This window comes from Molothrus aeneus, chromosome 5 (assembly GCF_037042795.1).
Source record: "Molothrus aeneus isolate 106 chromosome 5, BPBGC_Maene_1.0, whole genome shotgun sequence".
In the NCBI taxonomy this organism is placed as follows: Eukaryota; Metazoa; Chordata; class Aves; order Passeriformes; family Icteridae; genus Molothrus; species Molothrus aeneus.
The window spans coordinates 15,392,230-15,417,864 of NC_089650.1; the positions used below are offsets into that span (position 1 = coordinate 15,392,230).

Sequence of the window (25,635 nt, forward strand, 5' to 3'; positions counted from 1 at the left end):
TGATAAAAAGTAGAACTAAAGAAATCTCACCCATTCCTTTGCCTGAAGGTGCATTATCCACATCCAAGACAATTTCTTAAAGAGGTTTAACTTGTTTTTAAGAATATTTGCAAACTGAGTGTTGTATATCCAGTATTATAGAACATCCCTAAGCAAGCAATTCCAGTACTTGACTATGCTTATCATTACAAAACTTTTATTGGTATTTTATTAATACCATCTATTGCTGCAATTTGGAGACACATGGGAGGAGTTTTAGATGTCATATTGAAGGAGAGTAAAGAGATGAGGTTGTGCCAGTCTGATCAATCTCTTTGTGTGGTTCAAATGACAGGGCACAACCCAAACCCAACTGACACAACCAGCCAACCATCCCCCTTTAAAAAAAAAGTGCCAGGACAAGGCCAGGCTTGAAGGCTGTCCTGAAGGTCAAGCTGGTATCTGTAATCACAGTGCCTTTTGTCAATTATTCACGAGGGAAAAAAATATTTTACACTTATGTGGTAAAACCTTTATCCAGGTTGCAATGGTACACTGCAAAATCTACTGAGAAATACCATCTGTTCCCACAGATTATACTGGTCTTTGTAGTGAATTTTGATGGGAAAAGCATCTCAGTGAATCAGTGGCTTCCTTGCAAAGGTGGGACAAGAAAGTGTGAGAATATTGTGCTACCTACCTACATGAATCAGTTTCCCTTCTTGCAAGACACAGATAGTGAGGAATGGAAGAAAGGAAGGGAATGACAGCATCTCTTCACAAGAAGAATGCCAGGACCTAGGTTACACTAAAGGCAAAGAAAAGACTGAAGGAAATGTAGCTTTGCTGAGAGAAGCTTGAATAATTCTTGTCTGTCCTTTAGTACACTTTAATCACCATGCCACAGCCAAGCTTTACTCACACTGAAGAAACCCTCTTCCCAGATAATCTGCTGTAAAAGTCAAAGCTGGATTTTATTTTGTTGGCAAAATCCTCCTATTACTCCCTTCTTTCTTCAATCCATATACAACTACAATGTGTATGGAAAGAGAATGCCTTTAGCCTGACTTTAAAAGGGAAACACACAAAGAAGGTGCTTTTTCAAAGTGAATGAGGCAGATTTGTGTCAGGTTTGAGGTCCCATTCAGCATCTGGTTTGGTGTGCAATCACTCTGAATCAGTCTTTTAAAAATAATACTTCAAGTCTCTACAAAAGGAGGTGGGGGGGGGAGGGGAAATGTACTTCTGATTTTGCATGTTGTAAGGGGAAAAAAATCTAGAAGTCAAACTAAAGGCTGGATCCTCACATTAGGTTGGCACAGAAAGTTCTAACTGCTTACACAGGCATAAAGCAAATAAATCCATCACAAATAGTCTCCATGACATAAAATGAAAATGGTGTGTTTTCCTTTCAAATCAAGTAAAACAGTGTGGGCGTAACATGGGATGAATATCTCTCTCCCACTCCCCAACTCCTTTCTCCCAATGTGCTAAACAAGTATTTGTATTGACCACCACCCAGTGCACCTGTGCAAAGCTACAGTAACTACATGAAGGACCTTCAACCCTAAAGTACCTTCAGTTAAACCAACATTTTGTATCTTCTTCATCTTCAAACCATGAAAAAAATGAAATTCATTTCGTTCTGTCCTTAATGCTGACACATAAGCCCACAAGACCTGCAGCTTGGGTAGCTGCATCATGGCCTGCAACACCCCAGGCATACATCTCAGTTAAGAAATTATCATCTCTCAAAACATTGATTCAAAATCTCTTTTGCTCAGTTGGGCAGAGGGAAATATAAATAGAGGGCATTTGGAAAGCTCAGAAATTCTTTAAAAACAAACTTCAGTCAATGGGGTTAATGATAATGAAACCACTTAGGTCTAAGACAAGTCCAGAAGATATTCTTCTCAAAAACAAGACACAACTGCAGTTTGTCTAAAATAAGGAAGAAAAATTCCACTTCATCTTGAAAAGTTCCTGCTCACCCTTCAAGACTGAAATCTACTGGGTGTAAAGCTAATGAAAAAGTTAGTGTCTTTTGGACAAGACATCAAACAACATCTTGGGTGCACCTCAGTTCTTGGAGAAAGAAAGCTGGGATTTTGCCCAGACCATATCTTGCTTATTTCTCAGCCATTACTGGGGTGCTGCAGAGGCATGGCAGGGAATGGGATTCAACTCCTTCAGTGAAAAAGGAATTAGTCACTGTCTCTGCATTTCAGGACAACCTCCATAAATGAGTAGGTCACTTTTTCCACCTCTAGGAAGGACAGTGAGAGGCCTGCAATAGCAAAGACTCTGAGGCACTCAGCTAATGTGATACTGGAGCCCAGAAAAACATCTAGGAAATAAAAATAAATTAGGTGATTGCTGTCCCTTCCTCTTAGCCACAGAACACCAGTGCCCAAAGGTGGCACAAACCAGTGAGAGGCAGCTATGAAGCTGCTTCCCAATAGCATCAGTAACAAGGATAAACGCTCTGTCCACAGCTTTCCTTCACTATTGACCTTAATGCAAGTGATCTCAAAAGACAGAGGTGGGAAAGTGAAGGAGGATTAAGGAGGTATTTATTATCCCTGCCATTTCAAACAGCATTTCATTAATGCATAGGAAAGGATTTTAGTAAGAGAAAAGTCTACTTAGTCCAGTTCAGTATTTACAGCTGAAATGGGCAGTGATTCAATACTGCATTATTTCTGTCAATAACAGCAGGGAGACAAGGTGTCATCTTGGAAAACTTTTTAACCAACTGCCTGATGCTGACTATAATTTTCAGTTAATTCAGAGCAGGTTGAAGAGAACATTCCCAGAGTTAAAATGCTGCAGCAACTGGAGCAATTCAGCATTTCATTTCAGGAAAAGTATCACAACAACTATGTTTTGCAGGGTGCTGATGAAATGCAACCCTCTCCAAGGAGCAGATAGCAGTCAAGCAGCACATTCATGGATGGCAGTGAAGCAGCTGATGTGTCTCAACTGAGAGGAGTTGCTCTGCTTTGTGAAAGAAACCAGGGAGATCTTCCATGTACATAAGGAGTGGGGAGCAGCTTCTCTTCCAAAAGATCCCCCTGTAATTATCACTGGTGATACTCAGTGTTGCCTGTCCAGCCTTGGAAGCCTGGACTATGTTAAGCATGGATTAAATCTGTCAGTCACAAGCACAAGGGGCCAGCAGCAGTCTTGCTTGAAGGTGGTTATCCCAGCAGGGAAGGGTGTGCTTCCCTGAGGTAAGGCATGCAGGAAGGTTACTGCAGCTTAAAAAGGGACTGGCTCTCTGTCAGCTAAGCTTGCAACAATGCAAGACAAAATACATTGGCTCAATAAAAGAGATTTAAGTTCTTAGTACATGTGCACACAATGACTAAAATAAGGGAGCTCTGATCTTAGTCACATCTCCAAAGTGCTTCCTGAATACCAATGACCAAGGAAAAATTAACTTACTGCCTCAGCTAGTTAACTGAGATAAATCAGGAGAGAGAGCAAGTAGATGTGAACCCTGATTACTCTTATGTGCACTTTGCTAGAGATAAGTGAAGAGAAGCTGAGCTGTGCCTCCATATGGTACTGCCACCCTTAACCTGCTGACCTCATCTCTGGCTGTTTTCTTTGGGGTCAAGGTACTAACATTTATATATGGCTGTGAAGCGTGGCAGGGAGAGAACAGTCCTTGCAATGTTGTGAGGTGCTAATGTGTGCAACCAACCACTTCTCTCAGCAGCAAACTGCGGCACAAGCACTCAGAGCCGTGACTGACCAACAGAGGGAAAGAACACAAGGAAATCTCCTTGAATCTTTTTCCATTTTTCCCTTCTTCTCTGTTCCCCCTTCTGCCAAGACAAGTCAGATGCCAAAAGCCTTCCATAAGCAGTGGACCCATTAGAAATGTCTCCTATTTAATGTACAGTCTCAACAAGATTAGTCGATGGAAGAGTGAATGCACTATGCACAAGTGGTAATTTAAAGGAGCTGCAGATTGACAGACACTGAAGGAAGAGGAAAGAAGAGAATGCTTGTCATGTTTTGAATAGACAACTGTGCATCTCCTTTTCATTACTTTTTATTACAGTGATCACAACTTCCTAATGAGTATCAGTTTCTGTCACAAAACTGTAGCACATAATCTCATACAATTTGGCACGATTGACAACACAGCGGCCTCTCTGAGAAGAAAGGCTTTTCAGAGGAGTCAATTATGGGAAAAAAAATAACAACCACCCAAGTAATCGAAACAGTGGATAATTTGACACTTCATTTTCTACATAAACATATTTTCTTGATAAGTCACTTACTGGTTGCAAAAATTCTAAAAGCAGAATATAAAAGTGAACAACAATCTGCTATGCAATACAGTATGGATGATAAGTGACAAAATACCATATTCACTAAGAAAAACAACTGCTGGAGGCAGCTGGCAATTCGTGCCTTTGCTTCCAATTGTTCCCAGCCCATTGCTATGGAGCATCTTCAGTTTGCTCTCCAGGATCCACAGAATTTTGGATATTTCACACACAGTGCAGAGAGCTGTGCAGAACCTGAGGGTGAACAGTCAGTGGAAGCCTCAAAGGCTGGCAGATCCCCTTAGAGCCAGAGTCTTCTGAGTCCCCAGAGTCCTCTGCTCCACAGAAATCTCCAAGATGCCAGGGAACCAACGTGCAGCCTTGTTTATTTAAAAATTACCTATAGGCACCTGATCTGGTCCCTAGTTGCCATGGGGGGAAGGAGTCTGCTCTTATTATCATTGTTGTTCAGTCTCCCTCAGAAGAAAGAAAAATGAAAGATGGATTCCTAGGGCTCAGTTTTGAAAACTGCCCAGCTATTTTTAGCTTGAACAGTTTCCCACAGTGCTCATCTCCCAAGACAGAAATTTTAAAAGTGCCCATATTTTCAAAAGGATTTTAACACCCAGCAGCTTTCATTAGGGACTGGACCAGTTGGATGCTCAATGCTTCCAATAAATAAGTATCTAATAAATAAGTACCTAAAAGGGAGCTGCCACATGGAATCACAGACTGGTTTGGGTTAGAAGGAACCTTAAAGACCACCCAGTTCCAAGCCCTTTGCCATGGGCAGGGACACCTGCCACCAGGCTTCTCAGAGCCCCATCCAGCTTTGCCTTGGAAAATTCCAGGGATGAGGCAGCCACGGCTTCTCTGGGCAACCTGTGCCAGGGCCTCACCACTCTCACAGGGAACAATTCTTCCTCATATCCCATCTCAACCTCCTCTCTGTCAGTGTGAAGCCATTGTCCTTGTCCTGTCTCTTCATGCCCTTGGAGTAAATAGTCTCTCTCCATCTTTCTTGTAGGTTCCCTTTAGGTACTGAAAGGTCTGATCAGATCTTCAAGAGATCTGTTAATGACTAGAAAAGACAAATGCATATGCATCCACTACCCCAGCAACCTTCATTAACCTGTCCATAAAAATCAAACATATTATTCAATCTTGCTTATAGAAAAAAGAGGAGGGAGGGCGAAGCAATAAAGGGCTTTACAAAAATATGACAATTCTCACATGGTCTATGCAGTTATTAAGTCATAGCAACAACTCTCTGATGTCATCAAACCTAAGCATGCTTTTGATTAGGACACTGACACTTCAGTCAAAACCAGCACACAGGACCTTATCTCAACCCATGTAGCAGTGCAGGTGCATTCAACCAGGTTTTGAGACAGTATTCACAACAGCCAAAACTCCAAATATCCTTGGCTTTGGGGATTTCAGTGATATTTACACTATTGCTCCACCAAAAGCTTCCCAAAGAAAGCTTTCATGTCATCTTAAGGCACATAACACGTCCAGTCCTCGGGGATCCTCCATCAGGGAACCACGTGTGCAGCAATGTCTAAATACCAAGGGCAAGATTGAGAATCCAATGGCAGCTTTAGCTCTACATTTGTTTGCTGATTTGGCTGCATTCCTTCATGCAATTTAATTTTTCTGCATGAAAAGTTACAGCCATTTTAAGAACATATAATAACAACACTTCACTACCTAAAGGAACACATTTTATTTCAAACTCTTTAGAGCTGTATATTATTTGCCAGAAGCATTAAAGCCTTACAGCTCTGCTTGTGAAAGAGGTATTAATTTTTACAGGTTTTCTACAGAATTTGTTCATAAAGACTTCAGAACCTACCATAAACAGGCCAAGAATCACACTTTATGTCTTCATTAAACCATTTTTCATTGCTCTATAACTAGCTGACCTCAGGTAAGGCTTACAGAAAACCTAATGCCTGGCATTAAGGACACATGGCGAGGTATCACTTCCATATTTTATAGTCCTCACAAGTAATGAGGCAAAACAAAGGAAAAAACTTACCTATGTGCCATGGATGTACATTTGCTCCCCAGCCCCTGAGTGAATCTGGCCACTCCAGCCTCCACCACAACATAACCATAAACCTTCCTTTTTTATATACAAACTCTCAGCTGCCCAGCCATGGTGAAACTCCATCAAACTTCACCTTGTCCTGACATTCTGCAGGTTCTGGGCTTTTTTCCTACCCCCAAAACCACTGAGCTGTGTCAAGCATGGCTTTCATGCCACAGACATTAGTCCAAGGAAAAAAATACATACATCAGCAGGCTGGCCTTGAGGGTAAAAAGCACCATGGGAATCAAGCCTCCTAGCTGAGTTACATCTGTAAGACAGATATTGATTCCTAGAAGAGCAATGGTCTCTGGAATCCCATTAATGCACGGGTCTTATAATGAGGGAAAGAGTAAGGAGGAAAGAGAAATGGTTCATGCCACAGAATTAAGCTCTCAGTCTGACCTCCCCTTTGGTCTGGCAATTCTCTGCACTGAACAGCAGTTTCTTCTCTGTAGCTATCTGTGACTAACACAGTTAACTCTCATTTTTCCTCTTAGAACCTTTCTTTTCTTGTAAACTGCTGGTATAAATTATTGCTCCAGCCTGCCAGGCAGCCACTGCCTCATCAGCCCTGCTAATCAAAGTATGCCTCAAAGAAGATACTGCAAATTGTTAACTAGACAAAAGTGCAGGTAACAGATGCAGATGCAGGGCTGAGAAACAGTAGAGTAATTTTGAATAGTCTTGGATGAAATCTGGTCCTTGGAGACAGAGAACCCATAGGGACTACAGAAAAGGCAGGTGCAGCCTTGTTGTCAACCCTCAATGGCCTCACTGGTGCTTCCAGACACTGTGTACCTCTACTTGCAGCCAAAAAGGCTGGAAGAAAACGTGACCTAACTGGAGCCGGAGCTGAGGAGGCTCCTGGGCTGTGTAACAGCAACAGAAGTCTGGACAAGAGTCCCCTGACACACAGAATCATAAGCATTCCTCTGCAGAGAGAGGCAGCAGACCTCACCAGCACTGAAGACTCCAGGAGAAGGCAAGGTCCCCCCATCCTGCTCCCTGGCAGGATGGAATCTTGTGTCCCTTCCAGCTGCAGGAGGAACACACCACCAAGATACAGGTCCAGGCACAACATGAAGCAGCTGGGATATCTGACCAACAGTTTGAACAAGTAAAAAGAGGCATCTTCCTTAGGCAGTTGTAGGCAACACATTTAACGTGAGAATCACAGAGGTGGGAGCAATTTAAGCTTATTACAGGCAGTTTTTAAAATTTATTTTTCAAAAAGACTGAGCAAAGTAAAACAAAAGACTCCCACTGATATTAGTGGACACTGGCTCAGAAAAATTGTAGAGCTCCTGAGGGACAGATAACTCTGCAGATAACCCAGATTTGTACCACTGAGGGCTTTTTCAGCTGGTGCCCAGGACTGTGAACTGCATCCCAAGACATATGCAGCTCAAATTCAGGGATGTGTTTCCTGGCATGTCATTATTCTCATTCCCAAACAACAGTAACTAAACAGCACTGAGCTGCATGGCAAATGTGTGGCTTACCTGCTGCTACTACCATGTTGCTTCCTCTTTCAGACCTGACATATGCTGTAGGTGCATGGTTTGACTAAAATCAGCTATTTGAAAGAGCAAATAACACCTAGAGAAAGATGTGCATTTTAATTCACAGAGAATAAATTAGCAGTATTGGACAAGACAGATTGGCTCCTTACTCTGGAATGATACAGCAGGGTGCACTTACTAGGAAAGCAATGACTTTACCTTTTAATTAAAACTGCAAGAGATTATAATGTTCTTGAAAGGTGCCAAAATGACAGCAGTACTAAATGAAATCCTCATTTTCTCCTTAAAAAAAAAGATATCACTTTAGGATAGAGGTAGTATATTTTGTACACCCCACATATTGTTTTTAATCTAAAGGGGAAAAAAAAGAAACAGAAAACAGCTTCAAATATGCACAAAAATAATTCAAAGTTAAGACACACTGACTAAAACAAAAAAAGAAGATGGCTGCAAGATTTTCAAGTCAGTTCATTTTTAGGGTGCAATCTAGATAAGAACCATTTCCAAAAATATACATCCTTACTTTTTACAGGATCTTGTCTCATAAATGTTTCTTAGCCAGCTTACTTCAATCTGTCTTCATCAAATAAGGTCACCCATGAAACTACATATACATTAAATTTAATTCTGGTTCAAGTAACTGACAGTGGCATTAAAATTAAGTATTTTGAAAGAAGTAACAAACATTTACAATAATGTAAGGATCAGCAGGACAAGGGAGAATGGCTTCACACTGGCAAGAGTAGGTTTAGGTTGGATATCCAGAAGAAATTGTGCCTTGTGAGGGTGGTGAGGCCCTGGCAAAGGCTGCCAAGAGAAGCTGTGGCTGCCCCATCCCTGGCAGTGTCCAAGGCCGGGCTGGATGGGACTCTGAGCAAGCTGGGATAGTGGAAGGTGTCCCTGTCCATGGCAGGGAGTTTGAATGAGATAAGTCAAGGTCCCTTCCAACTCAAGCCATGCTATGATTCTGTGATTTTAGAATCTTTGCCAAACCAAGACAGAGAAACCCAAGGAAACATCAAGGACTACCTCAGCCACTAAGGTGACTCCAATTTTAAGCAAAGTAGGGAAAAGGACTTCTTAATGTAAAAGGTTAATTAAGTCTTCATGTAACTTCCACTAAACCTAAAAATACATTCCATTTTACAGATTTGCCTCAACAGTTCAACACTTGTCATATATAATTCCTCACTTAACAAGTAGTTTTACTGAAGTAAGTGGGTGTACTTAAGAAATAAATATTAAACAGGGAAGAAGACTCAAGTCTGCTGGTTGAAAATTTGGTTCTTTCAGTTCTGAGGTAAAGCCTCCAGGAAAGCCTTCCACAGCCAAGACTCACCACATTCTCCCACCCATCATCAATATATTTCCCAAAATCCTGACTACAGTTTTCACAATGTGGACTGGTCAAACCAGTCAGGAATCCAGCTCACCACTTCCCAACAACTTCACATTACTAGAATCAGATGTTGGAGACTTTTGTTGCTACTGACCTGGAAAAAATAAATGGAAAGACAGCATAACCTACCTGTCCCAGATTTTCAGCACTGATTTCCCATAGAAATCAATACATTTTAAGAAAACTAAAATACAAAACCTATTATGTAAAATACATACATCCTGACAAAAATTTTCAACTTCTACAGAGATGCCACCTTCAATCTACTACAGCTGTAGAATAGAAATTACATGACTTATCCATTTGGGCAAACCCCTTTTCAAGTCATTTTTCTTAGAACCTGAAAATAACTATGATTCTGAATTGGCATAACTAATGACAAAATCTTATTGTTAAATATAGATTCACTATCAATCTATGCAAATTTATACTTAGATAGTGATGAAAATTAAAATATACAGAACCTAAGCTGGTATTCAGTAGCACTTTTTCTACAAAAGATTTACAGGATCATGCCCCTAATGCTTGATAAAACTTAAACATATTTGTTTATACCAATAAACTGTCAGTCTCAGGCATCATGACTGGCTTTCAGTGTTTGTCAAAACTGGAGTTATGAGCTACACGTCAAAGCCTTAAGCTCAAGGAATGAAATACATGTTCTTACTGAATTAAAGCTTATGCCTAGACATTTGTGATCCCTGACTGGAAGCTTTAAAAAAACCATTCAACCAATAAACAAACATAAAAAACCCAAACAAAGCCCCACAACTTCTATAAACTCCAAAATTTAAACTTCCATACATTGACAATATAGACACAAAAATCACAACAGAAACAATCATATCTTTTTGTTTGTTTGTTTGTTTAAAGAACATCAATGTAATGATTTTTGCAACTCAGGGAAGCTATTTTTTCTTCAGAAAGGAGCTAGGTTAGCCTGCACATCCCTAGAGTAATAATGTGTTGGAGGGACACCTACCTGCAATATTCTGCAAAGGTTTGGTATGACTGTTATAAGCATTGGACCGGCCAGAGAGGATGCTGCAGTCTGAAGTGATGTGAGAGAATGGAATCTGACCTCCTCTAAAGGCAAGAACTCACCTTCACACCTCTCTAACTGGAGAGAGAGGTCCCACCACCCTGACAAAGGGCAGGGAACAATCCATCTGTCTGTGTTTTATGGAAGTTATGAATAAGAAAACACTTGCTGGAAAAAATCAACAGACCATTCTGATTTTAGAAACTGCCATCACATTTTCCAAAATCTAAAAAAAAATGACTGAGGTAATTCCTACTTTCACCCTTTTTAATAACCTAAGAAACCAGTATCGTAAATTAAAAGAGACAATAAAAAGCCAGGACAGGTAACTAATAAAACAACAAACATGTTCTGAGCAACACAGTTTTATAAGAGAGAATATCTGTGTAAAAAGGGAAGGGAACCCTTGCATGTACAATCTCATAATTACTATAAAATGGAAACCCAATGTATACCTACAGCTTTGCATGGTGAACAGTCCTTACTCTCAGAGTGAGAGGAGATCTAGAAAAAATTCCTAAGTCCAGTTTCTTACTTGCCTGTTCATTCCTCAGGATCCCTAGTGCGTCCTGGACAAGACAGATCCAGACTCCACAGGACCCAGGGAACACCTGTGCTTCTGGACTCACCCTTGGGATCATCTGCAGTCCAACACAAGCAGAGATCCAGAAGTTCCAGCCCAGCACCACCCCTCAGTGGTGCAATGTGCAACTAAAGCGATGGTTGATTCTTGAGTAGTTCTCCTTAATGAAAAGCATTCCCTTGTTTTGCTCTAGTTGTGATTTTCAGACATGAAATATGTGCTTTGAACATGAAGCTCCATGAGCTGGGTGCTCAAAGATAGTGAAAAGGAGTTATTAAACTGCTTCAACTTCATCCTTGTGAAACATGCATCTTTATAGCTCATGGGTAGGTAAGTTTGCACCTCCAGGGAAAGCAGGAGGAAAGGCTGATTGGACACAGCAGTTAAATATTCAGGATCATGCTGTCTCAAGTGCAAAGTGAATGCACACTTTATGTAGTTCATAATTTCTCAATCAGAAAAGAAAAGGGAGGTTGAAGAAAAGATCTGACCACCCAAAGGCATCCTTTTCTTTTACAAAGACTGTAGAAGGCCTCTCCAGAAAGTCTTACAGCTATTTCTACATAAAAACACATTGTCTCACCACAGCAAAGTTTCAATGCCTGTTTTTAAGTCTTGACAGCACAGCCAATATCTCCAGGCTCCTGTAAGATTGCAGACAGGACTGACAACAGTCTGCACCAGCAAAAAAACCTGTCCAAAGCTTTCTAGACATAGAGTTAGTAGAAAAAAGGGAAAAACCCCCACCAAACAAACCAAACCAACCCACAGGTAATTAACAAGAGAACATCCATGGATTGTCACATCCTGACCTGAACTGGTCAGTGTTTGTGTCCTGGTTTAGAGCAAATTTGGGAGAGAATCCCCAAAGGGGCTCCAGTAGGAAAGCAAATTCAATCAGTCCCTCCCCCCAGCCGGTCTGGGAGAAAATACCTCCTTGGAGAAAAGTGGAAAAAAACTGTTTATTAAACAATAAAACCTAAACAATATTAAACAATAAAACCCCTTGCTGCTCCAAAAGAGATGACAAACTGAGAAAGTCCCCTCCCCGGGTTGCAGCTCAGCTCACTCAGTCTCTGATCAGTCCCTTCAGTGCTGGAAATGTCACGGGCCAGGCCCGGCCCGGCGGGCCACAGGTGCAGCTGCCGGTGCTCTGCTGGGTGTTCAGTCCAGAGCAGGTTTCAAGAGGTCCAAAGAAAAGGGAAAAAAACACAGTCCAGGAAACTTCTTTGCCTCAGCTAGCTAAACTAACTAAAGACAAAAAAGAACTCTGTCCCGCTGTCTGTCCATCTGCAGACAACACGGTCCAGGAGCAGGAATGTGGAGGAGTGAGAGCAGTGTCTGGAAAAAAAAAACTGTGCACTTCTTCTCTGCCCCCTTCACTCTCTGCAACAAGTCTTAAAGGTGCAAAACTTATTATTCAGCATAACAATGAGAATGAGACGACTGGGGATAAAAGCATCATATAGTCAACCCAGGACAGTTTGAAAGGTAAACATCAACTGAGACAGCTATAGCAGGAAAGAAATTTAAATAATCTGCACAAAGGCTGAAGGTAAGAAAAAAAATCACACCTTTGTTCTGTGCTCTTTTGCTGAAAGAACATGAGACAAAACCACGTTTCTGACAAAAAGTTCCCAAGAAGGCTCCAGTACGTGGTTGAGTACTACTAAAAAGGCTACTGAGCTTCCATTTGCAACATTCCTTCACTCATTTATTTCAAAGCAAATTCATTGATTTGCATGGAATTGCCAAGGAAATTCATATAACTGAGAGCAGGTCTGTTTGCACTTAATGGGTGTTTCCTTCCTCTCTTACAAAGCTTGAAAGGAAACCCTTCTGCAGAAATAAAAGGACTTCAGGACAAAACATGATTTTACGGGTAATAAATGTGAGTAAAAAAACACTAAACAAGATGTATAATCAGGATTAAAGGCTTGGGCAGAGTGAGAACTAAGCAGAAGAACCACATCTGCATGTCCCATGTTGCAAATATGCCAAGATTGTGTCTGGAGTCAAACTGTGTCCAGAGCCATTTAAGAAGAGACTCTGCAATGCAGTCTTTCAGGGACAAAAAAGGAAAACATAATTCCAAGTGTCTGGGCATACAGTCTTTTCTCTAGGGCTGAGGAGGGACTGCAGCCAGCTACAGCATGACTTGGTGTGCACTGCATTGCAGGAAAGACTTCCAGAGGGTGTCACTAAAGTCTGCTGGCAGCGATGGAGAGAAGATCAAGAGAACCAAGCATATGACTTCTTGGTTCAGAGATGACAATGACAGTCTACACCTCTCCAGAGTGTGTGAACCTCAAAGAAGAAAAGAGTTGTGAAGAACAGCACACTCCTGCAGGGCATCTGTGGGAGTGACTGAGCAAAATGATGATTAGAAAAACTCAAGGCTGGGAAAAGGCCTCCCAGAGAAAACACAAAATAATTGTTTCCAACAAGACAGCTCATCCATTTTGGTGCTGTGAGCCAGCTGGCTGGCAACACCAGCTACATATTAAAGCAGAATTTGCCATCAGTCAGTCTTCTGGACCCTCAGCCCACACCACTGCCACACCTCTTTTCCACTCACACAGGAAAACTAAATGCTACATTTCAGCACCTTCCTGGCATGCTCATTCTTCAACCCAGTTTTAAACCATGGTAGCAAAGGCAGTGGGACATACAGAATAGTCCTAGGGTTGTCAGAGAGGCTTTGTGGTCTGGGTTCAAAAAAGCATATTCTAAGCTGACAAACACAGGCAGAGGATGGCCTTCTCTGGACTTCTTTTGGGTACTTCTGCCATTGTGGGATCAGAACATCTCATTCTCCCTTTTAGTGAAGTGCTAAGAAGATTAACCATCAGCTGTGCCACAGATGAGCCACCATAATCCCTGTACCCAGGCAAATGCTGCTTGAACTCCCTTGGGATGTTCAGAGCAAGGGACATTGAAATTTAAAACCAAATCTGAAAGTTCCAAATAAGCAAAGGAGCAGCAACACCAATGCAGTACCCAAAAGTCATGAAGGATGCAGCTCTGTTCAAAAAAGTTAATTTTTAGCTGATCATCTTAATGCCCCCTGCAATGCATTCCTATAGGTGGTCTGATGTGGGAATACAGAACCTTGAAAGAGTAATGAGATTTTCCATAAATTATTTCTAACTTAAAAAGCTAATTACCCACTGGAATAACAGTCTGTGCTGCTCATCTCACCTCCATCCTGAAACTTGCTCAGCCTTTCGAAGTATGATGAGATGGGAACTTGAACAATATCCAGAATTGCCAGCAGCGTCCGGGTCAGCCTGAGAAGCTCACTAAAACTATAAAAGCCAAAGTATATGAGGTTTCGAGCCAGATGTACCACCTAGGAGAAAAAGAAAATAAAAATGAAGGAAGTACTGACAGCCTTTGTGGTTTTCAATTGCATTTCACACAGCAGCTTGTGGATGCCATGGGACAGAGAGAGAGAAATGGCAAGTGTTTCTCACAGCGGCTTGTGAGAAGTTCTAGGGAGCTGAAAAGATGTGATAACTTGTTGAATATAAACAATTTGCAGGTGCTGTTTTTCTACTTTATTTTTCTGTTCCTCTCAAGTACAGTGCTTGAGAGAGATGTTTCTGTTAGCCAGCCAATAGAACAGAACCTATCGTACCACTCTATAAAAACCGCACGGTTCTTTGGAATAAAGCCTTCTTTGCCTTTGCGGCGATCCTGCTCTCGCCCGTTCCTGCCCTGACCCCGGCGCACGAGTGACAGCAGCTTCCACAGAAATTCAGATCTTGAGTGCATTCAGACCTAGCACAAGTCTTGCCACTGATTTTTGGACTAAGGCCAGTGACATTAAATGTTTGTCAGGATTAGACAAAGCAATTGATCAGTCAGGTTACAGCAGACAGCAAAACCAAGGTGAGATTTAGGAAGGCTTGAGAGGATAAAATTGCATCTGTTAAAATATATAAGATCAAGAAGAAAGACTCTGGGAAATTATTTAAAAAGGCAGCCGCTTTGGGGAAGATGGAAGTCAGCAGAAGAGTAAGATGATAGGTTTGCACAGAGGTGATTTCAGGTGACCAGAGGCAAAAGCAACAAAGAGAAGTAGGCTGGAGGAAGAACTATAAATGCTGTAAGCATTTCCCCTTAATTCTTTGCTATGTGAACCTAGAAAATCTAGGCCTATCTAAAGTTTCTGTCAAGAATTTCAAACAATGTTTAAACCACAGGATTAGGTTATCCAGAGTGTTTCATTGAGTGTAATACCCTATACAGAAAACAGCACCTACTTATACTGAAGAATCCTTACAAATTGTTTCACTAATTTAGAAAAAACAGGAATATTCACCATTCACTCCCTAGAAATCCCCTCTCCGTCCACTGAAATGCAACCTCCCCAGGGAAGGAAGGAAAGGTTGGAAAAACACAGCAGACAAGAGTATTATTTTCTGCAGTCAGCACCAAGAACAATGGAATTAGGAACAGGGGCTTCTTTAGGCTATTTTACACCAGTATTTATTCTGCAACTGGCTTTATTTTGAAAGAAGCAATGTCATCCTATCTGAAATGAGGAATACTGTAAGTAGGATGCAGATAGCTGAGAAGTACCTCAAATGTAAGTTTGTTTTTCTCTTTGTCTCCAAAGGGAAAGGGCTGATTCACAACTTCTTTCAAGTACTCTTCTACAAATTCCATTGTTAGTGCAAACTTTGTCTTCATTTCATTCCTTGAAGAGTCAGTGAAGGAATCATACCTACAATACAAGGCACAGAAAGAAGGAAAATTAATTATCTCTAATATCAGGATCAGCTGTCACTAAAGAAAAAACAAACCAGTCATGACCCTCTGAGATTACTTAGTTCAGCTCTCTGGAGATATGGAAAGTGGATGCCCAAACCTTCCCTTCAACAGTACCAGGAATGGGAAGAATACAGACAGGATAATACCACTCTTGTGGCAGATAGAACTCTTAAATCTTGCTGTGGCAATTCAACAAGGTCATTAACAGAAACAACACTGCCTGCTGCACTGCTGTGCTTCTTTCTCTGTCTCTCCAGCCAGATTTTCCCTGGCTGGGAGCATCCCAGTGCTGCTGCTCCATCAAATCAGTGGAGCCAGACAGGGTTTCCACTGAAATCAATGGTCCTTTCTCTAAAATTAAATTTAACACATGCTTAATTACTTTACTAAGTGAAGGCCACAGCCTCTGTTTGTGGACAGAGGCTGTGTCTTAATTCTGGGTTCCCAGCTGTGGCTTTCTGTTGAACTTGGGGTATAAAACCGAGTTCCAGCCTAGTGAACCATGTGTCATGTGAGACACAACGGGTTTACCTGGAGTGCAGCTGGTCTGAGGAAAGGCCATTCCATCTTCCCCAGCTTGTCCAGTAAAAGAACATAGTGAAAAATAAAATTTAAATATTTAATGATTGAAAGCTGCCCACTGAAGTTTCCAAGAGTAACAATAATTAATAGTTCCGTGCTCTGCAACAAAATGCCTTTTCACACACATGTTTTGTGGACACTGGACATCTACAACCATTTTGCTCGTACACTAACCCTACAAAGAGCTTTTGTACTTTGGTTTGAAGCACTTTCAACTCACTCATGAATGGTGATCTTGGTAGGAATTTCAGTCCACAATCTGGCGTACTTGACAGGCACCACAGACTCCTGGGGATCTCTGTCCACATGCATGTGCAGCATCAGGCGGCAAAAGGAAGCCCGCAGGTCATAGGGGAGGCTCTCATCAGACATACACCTGAGGATCAAGTCTACTGACAGCTGAGCAGAAATCTGGTTGATGGCAAGATACTGGCGGTCCAGGCACATTCTTGCAAAGAGGTTCAGTTGGTACCTTAAAAAAAAAAAAAGGTAATAACATGGTATTCAAGGAAATGGGTTGGAAATGAAAGAACACACCTCAGAATCTCATGTTACAAGCCTGTTGTGAGCATTTCTGATATAAATCCTAAAAATAACAAGAGTGATTTTGTTAAGTGAGGGAGCAACTTGACATTAAAATTATTTGTTCAATTGTTGCTTCAATTTTGTAAAACATTATTCCACGATCCCATTTCTTTTCTAATCCTCAAGACACTCAGGACACTCGCTTCTCAGATCATGCCTTGCTTCCAGGGCACCACAACCTAAAATTAAAGCTCAATAAATAAAAGGTTAGAGGCAAAATAAAAGACACACAAAGAGATGTGATGAGCAAAGGAAACTCAAGATTGGCCTGGAATAGGCAGCAGAGACTGTGATAACTCCCACAAGTAAAACTTGAAATGAACTCTTAGTCTCAGTTTCTGGCATGAAACTGATTTCATAGTTTTTTCTTTCACGATTCTGGTTTCCTTTTTTGATATTGCCAAATGAACTGGATAAGAACAGCACTGGGGCTCTTCAGAGAGTTTACATTTTCTTCCCTTTGAACAAGCAGTTTTACCTGTAGTAGGTAAGAACTTCTAAATCAGCTTTTGTGCCCTCCTTTGCCTCCTGAGCCAGATGCCTGATGGCTTTGCCGTGAGGCTCCTTGTTGCTGTCGATCCAGTAAAGCCACACTTCCTCTTCATCAATGTCATCTGAGATGACTGGGCATTCCAGGGGATTGTCCATTTGGGTTGAAACCAGCCTGCAAACACAAACCATTCACAATGAAGCCACGAGCAAAGTGCTGGGAATTTAAGACAGCAGACAACAAAAAGGTGGCATGTTGTGATTACAGATACTCACTTGGTCTGGATGAGAATATCAGCATTCCCTGGGCTCAGCATAAACTTGCAGATGAGTTCCTGAGTTACTGGTATTGCTGTGGTGTTAGATACACACAGGTCTGACAGATAATCCAAGAATCTGCAGTCAAAAAACCACAGATGCAGCAGAACATGAGACTTAAGCTACTTACTACTGGGGAACTGCAGTAGAACTCTCTTGCACTCAGCACTAGAGGATGGGTAGACTACAGGGACTCTGTATCATGATATTTATCAAGGTCTCTGATAAATATCATGATCTCTGCCAGTTCATACTCTTGCAACTCACAACACCTTCCACTAGATCAGGTTACTCCAAGCCCCATCCAACCTGCCCTTGAACACTGCCAGGGAATGATGAGCTACCAGAGAAGAGTGCAGATCTGTCAGGACCTGCAGATAGGACTCTGCATTCCAAGAGGTCATTCCATGTAAAGCAGAAAGAACAAAGCTTTGCAGGGAAATCATCTCCCTATTAATTTATCTCTCAAATTTAGGTCTTCTGATGTTTAACAAGGTTCAGGCTGAGGCTTTCCTCACAGCTGGGACATTCATTAGGTACATGGGTTTGTCTCTTTTCAGGGATTCCTGTGTGTGCAGAAACAGTAATCCATTTTTCAGCCTTTGACACACTGCAGTATAAAAAGGGCCTCTTCCTTTGATGTAGTTTCCACTTTCCATTATAGGAATTAAGTATCTCTGATCCCACCACTCTTCTAGCAAATGAGGCTAAAACTGAGCAAGGTGCTCAAGAACTGGTAGGGGAGCAAAAGTGAACAGGCACACACAGATCATGTATTCCACTTCCTTAGAAATCTAGGTACAAACTCTGACCATCTCCTATCAGCCCTCCAAGGATCCAACAGTTTGAACCTCTAAGCACAGACCACAATCCCCACTAAAGTCTGGGAACTGTAGTGGGTGAGTACAGACAGCATTTTTAGGGTAGACTTAGGAAAAAATCCACCCACATAACTGAAACGAAGCTTTGTGGCAACTAGTAGTTAAAAGTGCATAGCAATCACAAAGATAAAATTAAGCAAACAGCACATAATTACATGGAATTACATGGGGAAGTCACCTGGTTGGAGCCAAAACTCAGGAAGATTTCTTATTTTGTAGCTCATGTGTTTTAGAGCAGAATGCCACAATTTTCACTCACCTCAACAGTGCTGCAAAAATCTACAAGACTCTCCATGAAAATCAGTATCAAGATCAAGTCTTTACTGTTCAGATTACACCATTCTGGCAAGGAGCAATTTTGAAACATTTATTGCTCCTGAACTCCTCAAAGAAGTGGATACACAGCAGTTGCATGATGTGGTTATGGCACAAATTCCATCACATCCTCCACCAAAAGAAAATGCAATATGAGATTTTCAATAAACACAGACCCTTCAGAGACAGAGCTGATCCTGTGATTTCCTCTTCATTTTGACCAAACCAAACACAGCTGAGCAGGGGAGAGGCAATGAGATTACAGAGTGAGGCCAAAGAGGCATATAGAAAATAATTGAGGCAGTGAAGCACCAAGGCCTTGAGCAATATCCTTAAAGGCTACCTGGAAAATGGTATTCACAATTACAGAGAACAATATTTGGCCTTCAGTACATTCATTTCTTATACTTGTATTACTTTGCTCATTTTACAACTGAAAATCCAATCATCAAGAGATTTTTCCATTTAAAAATAAGGAAATCCAATTCTTCTATATTCTGACCTGAAGCTTATTAAAAAAAAAAATCAGCTGAATGAAGTTCAAGGCCAGAAATTTTAATTTGGAACAAAATCTGGTCTAGGACACAAGTTTATGGGATCTTCACTGTCCTAGGCCCTTTTCAGGTCTGACCTGGAATCAGAACCTGCAGGAAAACTGATATTAATAAAAGCTTAGAAAAATTGACATGTGTGTATAACTTACACCAGGATTATTAGCAGGGGAACCAACACAAGTGGCGGTTTCACAGAGGAGCTGTAGAGCTGGGAGAAATTAAACTTTTTCTTAATTTTTCTTTGCCCCAGTCAGAACTGAGACCAAATTTTCAAGGTTGTCCTGTAAAGCATAAGCCCTCTTTTCAGTAACCTCTAATTTTAAAATGTGGATATGGTTAAATTCCAAGAATTATAGGTAGTTCTAATATTTCCTGTACAGGTGGGGTTTTCATTTGCCAGGTCAAAACAGGGAGAAAGAGACATCAAAGCAATGAATAGCATGCAATTCACAGCTACTGCAAAAATGCTACATGGACCACTTCAAACCTTGGCTCTCGATTTCTCCTGAGTAAATTCACAAACGTCTCTATTTCTTTAGCCGTGATGTGTTTCTCGAGCAGTTTTCTGTTGTTGTGCAACAAAGCTGTGATGGTGTCTTCTGCCAGAATATCATAACCAATCTGGGACTGCATGACGCAGAAGTTCTTAGCAATATACTCCTGAAAAAAGGAAGAATTCCCATGATGACCTGCTGAGCAGCAGTGCTTTCTCTTTTACAAACAAGGGGCATCCAGCTTAGTTAGCAATCAAAATAACACTCAAAACTTTCCTCTCTGAACTGGCCTGAAGAAAAGAACTTCTGAATACCTCAAATATGTACCCTGAGAAAAAGATTCCATATTAGGGATGACTAACTCTTCTTATTCTTTCATAAACCAAAGGAATGAATCCATGAAAATATATATAAAATTCAAGAAATGGCAACCTCTTTTTTTTTTTTTTTTTTAAAGGGAAAACTGAAAGGTTTTTATAGCATTTAAGAAGCTTTTTTTCTGAGTCTTCCCTCCTCCTTTTCTCTCCCTTCAGGACAGAAATATTTCTGTAAAACACTGGAAAGAAAACAAAGAAGCCACACAGCAGTTCAGGCTTTTATCTCCAGTCCCTTTAGTCCATGTTCTGAAATACCTCCTGCTCACAGGGAGTCTCCAGCAGTGGGAAATCAGGCTACCTGATATAACAACCTCTGCTCTGACTCACTGCCATCCCTCTATAAATATTTAAACAAGAGAAACAGACAGCTTTGCAGATTTCCCACTTTGCAATCCAGGCTCCAAGAACATATTTTTAATAACAGAAAGCTCATGAATGAAGCAGTGAGCCCCAGTCTCAGTCTGCAAAAGTACAAAGCGAACTTGTGATATTCATTGTTGAACTTTCAATTCACACACTACTAAGCTATACACACACAAAAAAAGGCCTTTCCCCATTACCACAGAATCCCACTTGTAAGTGTAGAGCATCATGTCAAACCCAGGACATATAATTATAGAAATCAGGAGGAAAATTATCTTTAATACCACTGACCTGGTTCTTCCTATAGTCCTGTTGGGAGTGTCTTAGAACTCTGTAACATAATCTTAACATGTATTTGTAGGGAGCATATCTCTGGTCGCCCAGGTCTTCAAGTCTCAGCATTGATCCTTCACCTTTGTCCTTAAAAGGAGCTTTGAGGATGCCAAATATCTGTTCAAAATCAAAATCACTGAGAGTAAAAACCAGACCCAGATTTCTGCTGAACTTACATAATGGAACTTCAGCAGAACTCAAAGACAATGGAAATGTCCTCTGACAGGATCAGCACAACATCCTCGACTAAATACAAGTGGGAACACAATCTGAGACATCACAGCTTTATGCATTTGGGGTTAGCTTTACATTTCCCACCAACCTGATTGATATTGCTTTTTCTTTACTATCCCCAAATTTAAACAGTTTTAGTTACATGTTTTAACTTTGGATAACGTTAAGATGAAAAAGAAGGACAACGCTAGCTTCTGTCCAGTCTCATCCTTTTACCTTTTTTAAAAATTTCTTTCAGTTGACTTCTCAAGAAGGACATTAATTTTATTTACTTGCAAGTTTGCCCTCATGCAAATGAAGAGTTCCACAGGGGCACTATGTGGGGAACACTTGAACGATTGGGACAACATTCCATGTTTGTCTCAAATTTCGTGAACAATTTGCTCCCAAACATGATCTTAAATCTTATCAGAATCACATGAAATTAAGAGCCTTCTGCAGCCCCTTGTGCTTGACTCTGATTTAGGGACCAAGAAGTGTCATTTCTACCCAATCCAGTGAAACACAAACCCAACCTGGCATAAGCCAACTTACCCAAAAATAACTTTTTCTCACATCACTCTCTCCTGCAATCTGTTTGCAAATACAAATAAGTTATTAACACAGTAGGACATACCTGAGCCAATATATTTTGCTCCCTCATTAATTTCTGTCGTTCCCGGTTTGGCTTGGTAATGATCACATCCAAAACTTCTTGCCCGTTATTGGGCACATCAGCAACAAAGAAAATGAGATCTTCCAGTAGCTTGGTTACAAACCTAGAATAAATAGAGAAATCATTACTATAAACAGTCACTCAACACTTGCTAGGATTCATTAAGAATGAAAATCACATTTATGCTAAGCTTTACCTGGCACAATGGAACTTCCACGACTGCAAAGTTAAGTTTGACATGTACATTAAGGATTCCAAGCCTTGGTTCAGCAGAAGCTTAAATCAATCACAGGGCTGTTTACCAAGGCATTAAAACAACAACCAGAGGGAAAACAAGAGAAAAAACAGGCCGCTGGATTGATAAACAGTATTCAGAGATCCAAAATCTATACCTGGTGGCCTCAAGGCCCAGGAGCAGTAAAAAGAAACTTACACAGCCTAGCAAGGATTTTTATGCTTTATCATGGGTCCATGAAACAAGATGATGGACTCACCAGAGGAATAAAAACATTCTGCCACTAGCTAATTTCCCTACTGACCCATGAAACTGTTTCATATATACATTTTTTCATAAATATATTCATATATAACTGTTTTCCTATATATACTGACCCAAGAAACTGCATTTGTTTCACTCTTTGCTAAACAAAAGATTTGTCAGAAGCAGGTGCTAAAAACAACAGAGGCAGTAGTAATTCCTTCTCTCCCACCTTCAGAAAATGTAAAAAGACAGAATATAAATGGAAAAAAAAAGAAAACAAATTCATTGTTGCCTCCTTGTTACTAACACCTTGCCAGACATGCAGTGAGAAACACAGATGTCTACAGATTTCAAAGAATATCCCTTAACAGCACCAGCAATCTTTTACATTAAAAACTCAGCATCATCTCAATTTGGTCAATGTTATTTGTTAGTCCATAACTAACAAATCTACAAGCTATGAAAGAGGCAGGAAAATTCCCAAGAGATTTTCAGTCACCTGTGGGAGCCAGACACAAAGTCCCCATTATCCACAAGTGAGCTGGGCTGCTCACCTAAACCCTCTGAGTGAAGGGGTGTCTCACCCCCACAAAGTAAAGTAGAAAAGGCAGCTGTAGGCTGGAGCAATAAGGAATAAACTGTTGGGACTCCTACTACTCTATACTAGAAGGTGATAAGACAAAAAAAAGATGGTGTAGGTTTTTTCCAAAGGAAATCACAAGAACTAATAAATGATGGCACTGTTGTGAAACATCTCTGAATTGTTTTACATGTTTGTTGTATCAATCTGCCCAACATCAAGATCTGACAATACTGACAGTGACAGGTTCATACAGGGATGTTCCACCTGGACACTGTCGTATCCCTCTCTGGGTCAACTCAATCATGAAATGGCCCCCACAGCTTTTCAAGGCTGAGTCCCAACACCCAGGCATTAAAAATCTGCCTGTTAGGATATTAAATAATCTGGTCTAATTTCTACTAGAAACTGACTGCAAAAATTCAGTTTCATCACCAAAAAGCAACATTTCAGAAAAAAAAAAAGCTGTATATGATGTATTACAGTTATGAATTCACACTGTCAGAGATGTTGTCTTCTATTCAGTTTAACCACAGGCAGCTGAAGACAAATAGCGAACTATATCACTGGCAGTGGAATATATCTGGCTACAATGTACAACAAATGTACTACAAAATCCCTTGATTCAGGGGAGGGTGTGAGGAGCAGACATTCCAATAGCGCCACAGAAAAAATGGGGATGAATACAAGGGGTGAACACCAAATTGATGTAAGATAGAAAAAGAGAACAGGGAAAATAGGTATGAGAAAGCAAATGGAGCAGCTTCTCAGTCACACTGAGACCTCCTTCCAAGGCTTTTGCAGATTTTGCAGTGTGGTGAACTTAACACAAGTCCAGAGCCCTGCAGTGCTGCTTTCATGTACATGAGAATCAGATGCAATGCACCCTCACGTTACAGCTCAGAAGCAGATTATCAAAAGAAATCCAGACAAAGACATTTGCCCAGGGAACTACCCATTTATTTATGTGGCCAGTGAGCTGGGGAAGTGCTGTTTACCCCGCTTTTACACAGGAGATACACACACCAGCCTGAGGAACAGCAAGGATGCTCCAACAGAGGTAGCATCTAACCCCAGGCTGGCACTCTCAGAACTGAAGTGTCCTCTCCCATTTGCCTCTGTCCATGTGGATATCACCTACCCATGACTGTGTTAGCATGAGTAACCAAACACCAATTTAGCAAGGGAAAAAATAAAACGCACTAACCTCCTTTCATTCTGGGTTATTGTTCCATTCTCCAGCTTTTTAACAGTTGATGCTAAAACCTTGTTGGCATCATTGGCAAAGTCCAAGTCTCTGACCTCAGACAGAGGAACCGATACGATGGCAAAAGCTTCCTTGTCCTCTTTGGTTTGGCATGTCCCAATCTGCAATCATTTTTGGTTTAAAGTGGGTGAGAAATCCTCTTACTTTAACCTAATTATTATGCACATTTCATAGGTTGGAAGTGAGCCAGCTTCAGGAATGAATTTGGGATTTTGTTTACCTTTAACATCACAGGCCTCTCTTCCTCAGTGTCTATGGGGATGCTGGTGCTGGTGACCCAAGTGTTGGTGCACAAGTGCCTCAGTCGGACATAGGAGTTCCTAAAGGGGACAGAGCAAACAGCAGCTGAGATGGATCAGTCTTGAGCCCACGTGGGCAAGTGGAGTGCCCTGCAACACCTGCCTGTGGCATGAGGCTGGAGAGCAGGAGCCACACCAGCCACTGCAATAAAAAGGGGAGGTGGACCTAAAAGCTGTACCCCCTTTCCCTTGACTCCTTCTTTCTCACCCAGAGCAGAGCTGCAACAAGAACAGCCAGCATCTTGGGATTATGCAGAATGCTGGGTTTAAGTATTTTTGTAAGTCTAGGAGTAAAATATTCTTTAAAGGAAAAAAACTAAAAGGGAAGATGTTATAAAATCCCATCTGAACAGAAATACATTTCATGAATAAACCCAATTCTTTTATTATTTTTTTCCTGCAGAATAACGAACCCTTTTAAGCTGTCACAGCACAAAAGCCAGAAAGTAAAGCTGACCGTGGTTTCACAGCTTCATCATTATGATCTGCAAACCCTTGTTCCAGAGCAAGCATTTACAGTACCAGTTCTCAACTGAAAATCAAGTGAACAAAGAGTAGATATGAGATCCTTCTAAATTCTTTCCATATGATAATCTGTGGTATTATCAAAAAGCAGAGCTGAGAAATCAATTACAATTTTAACTCTGAATTTTTACTTTTGAAATATATTCACTGTGGTCTCCATTCACGCTCTCCCTTTCCGCTGATGGGCTTTTGAGTATTCAAGTAAGCAAATTATCTGGCAGAACTTAGCATAGCAAACACACTTCAAAGTCACATACATCAGTATTTGTGGGTACCCAGCTTTAAAATCCACTTTCATAACAACCAGCCCTAAGTGTCTGCAAGCCCATTCAGTCACAACCAACACTGTGTGACTTATCTAACCAATCTCAGCTATGCTACACAGCTAAAATTTCAAATATTGACAATTAAAACCCAGAAGCCACTTGCTGAATACATTTGAATAACAAATGTGCTCAGTGGCATCATGATCTGTCAGGGAAACAGAAGCCCAGCTAACCCCACACATTATTTTGTTGGGAACAATTCAGTTAAATATATTAAAAGTACTTTTTTTTTTCAAACAGTGCACAGAGTTCAATTCTGTCCTCGCACAGATTTGTGCAATATTTAGACCA

General features: G+C 40.9%; 1 protein-coding gene across 1 annotated transcript in view; it reads right to left on the reverse strand.

Moving 5' to 3' along the window:
- The window catches only part of ITPR2 (inositol 1,4,5-trisphosphate receptor type 2), a 244,615-nt gene that overhangs the window by 152,692 nt on the left and 66,288 nt on the right, over positions 1–25,635 (reverse strand). Inside the window, exons 12-21 of the mRNA XM_066549543.1 lie at positions 24,415–24,514; positions 24,135–24,295; positions 21,828–21,969; positions 20,936–21,094; positions 19,898–20,070; positions 17,619–17,738; positions 17,332–17,517; positions 16,489–16,740; positions 15,495–15,639; positions 14,109–14,259 (exon numbers count right to left, since the gene is read on the reverse strand). Of these exons, the coding sequence (XP_066405640.1) occupies positions 14,109–14,259; positions 15,495–15,639; positions 16,489–16,740; positions 17,332–17,517; positions 17,619–17,738; positions 19,898–20,070; positions 20,936–21,094; positions 21,828–21,969; positions 24,135–24,295; positions 24,415–24,514 (1,589 nt within the window). The remainder of the gene's footprint in view (positions 1–14,108; positions 14,260–15,494; positions 15,640–16,488; positions 16,741–17,331; positions 17,518–17,618; positions 17,739–19,897; positions 20,071–20,935; positions 21,095–21,827; positions 21,970–24,134; positions 24,296–24,414; positions 24,515–25,635) is intronic.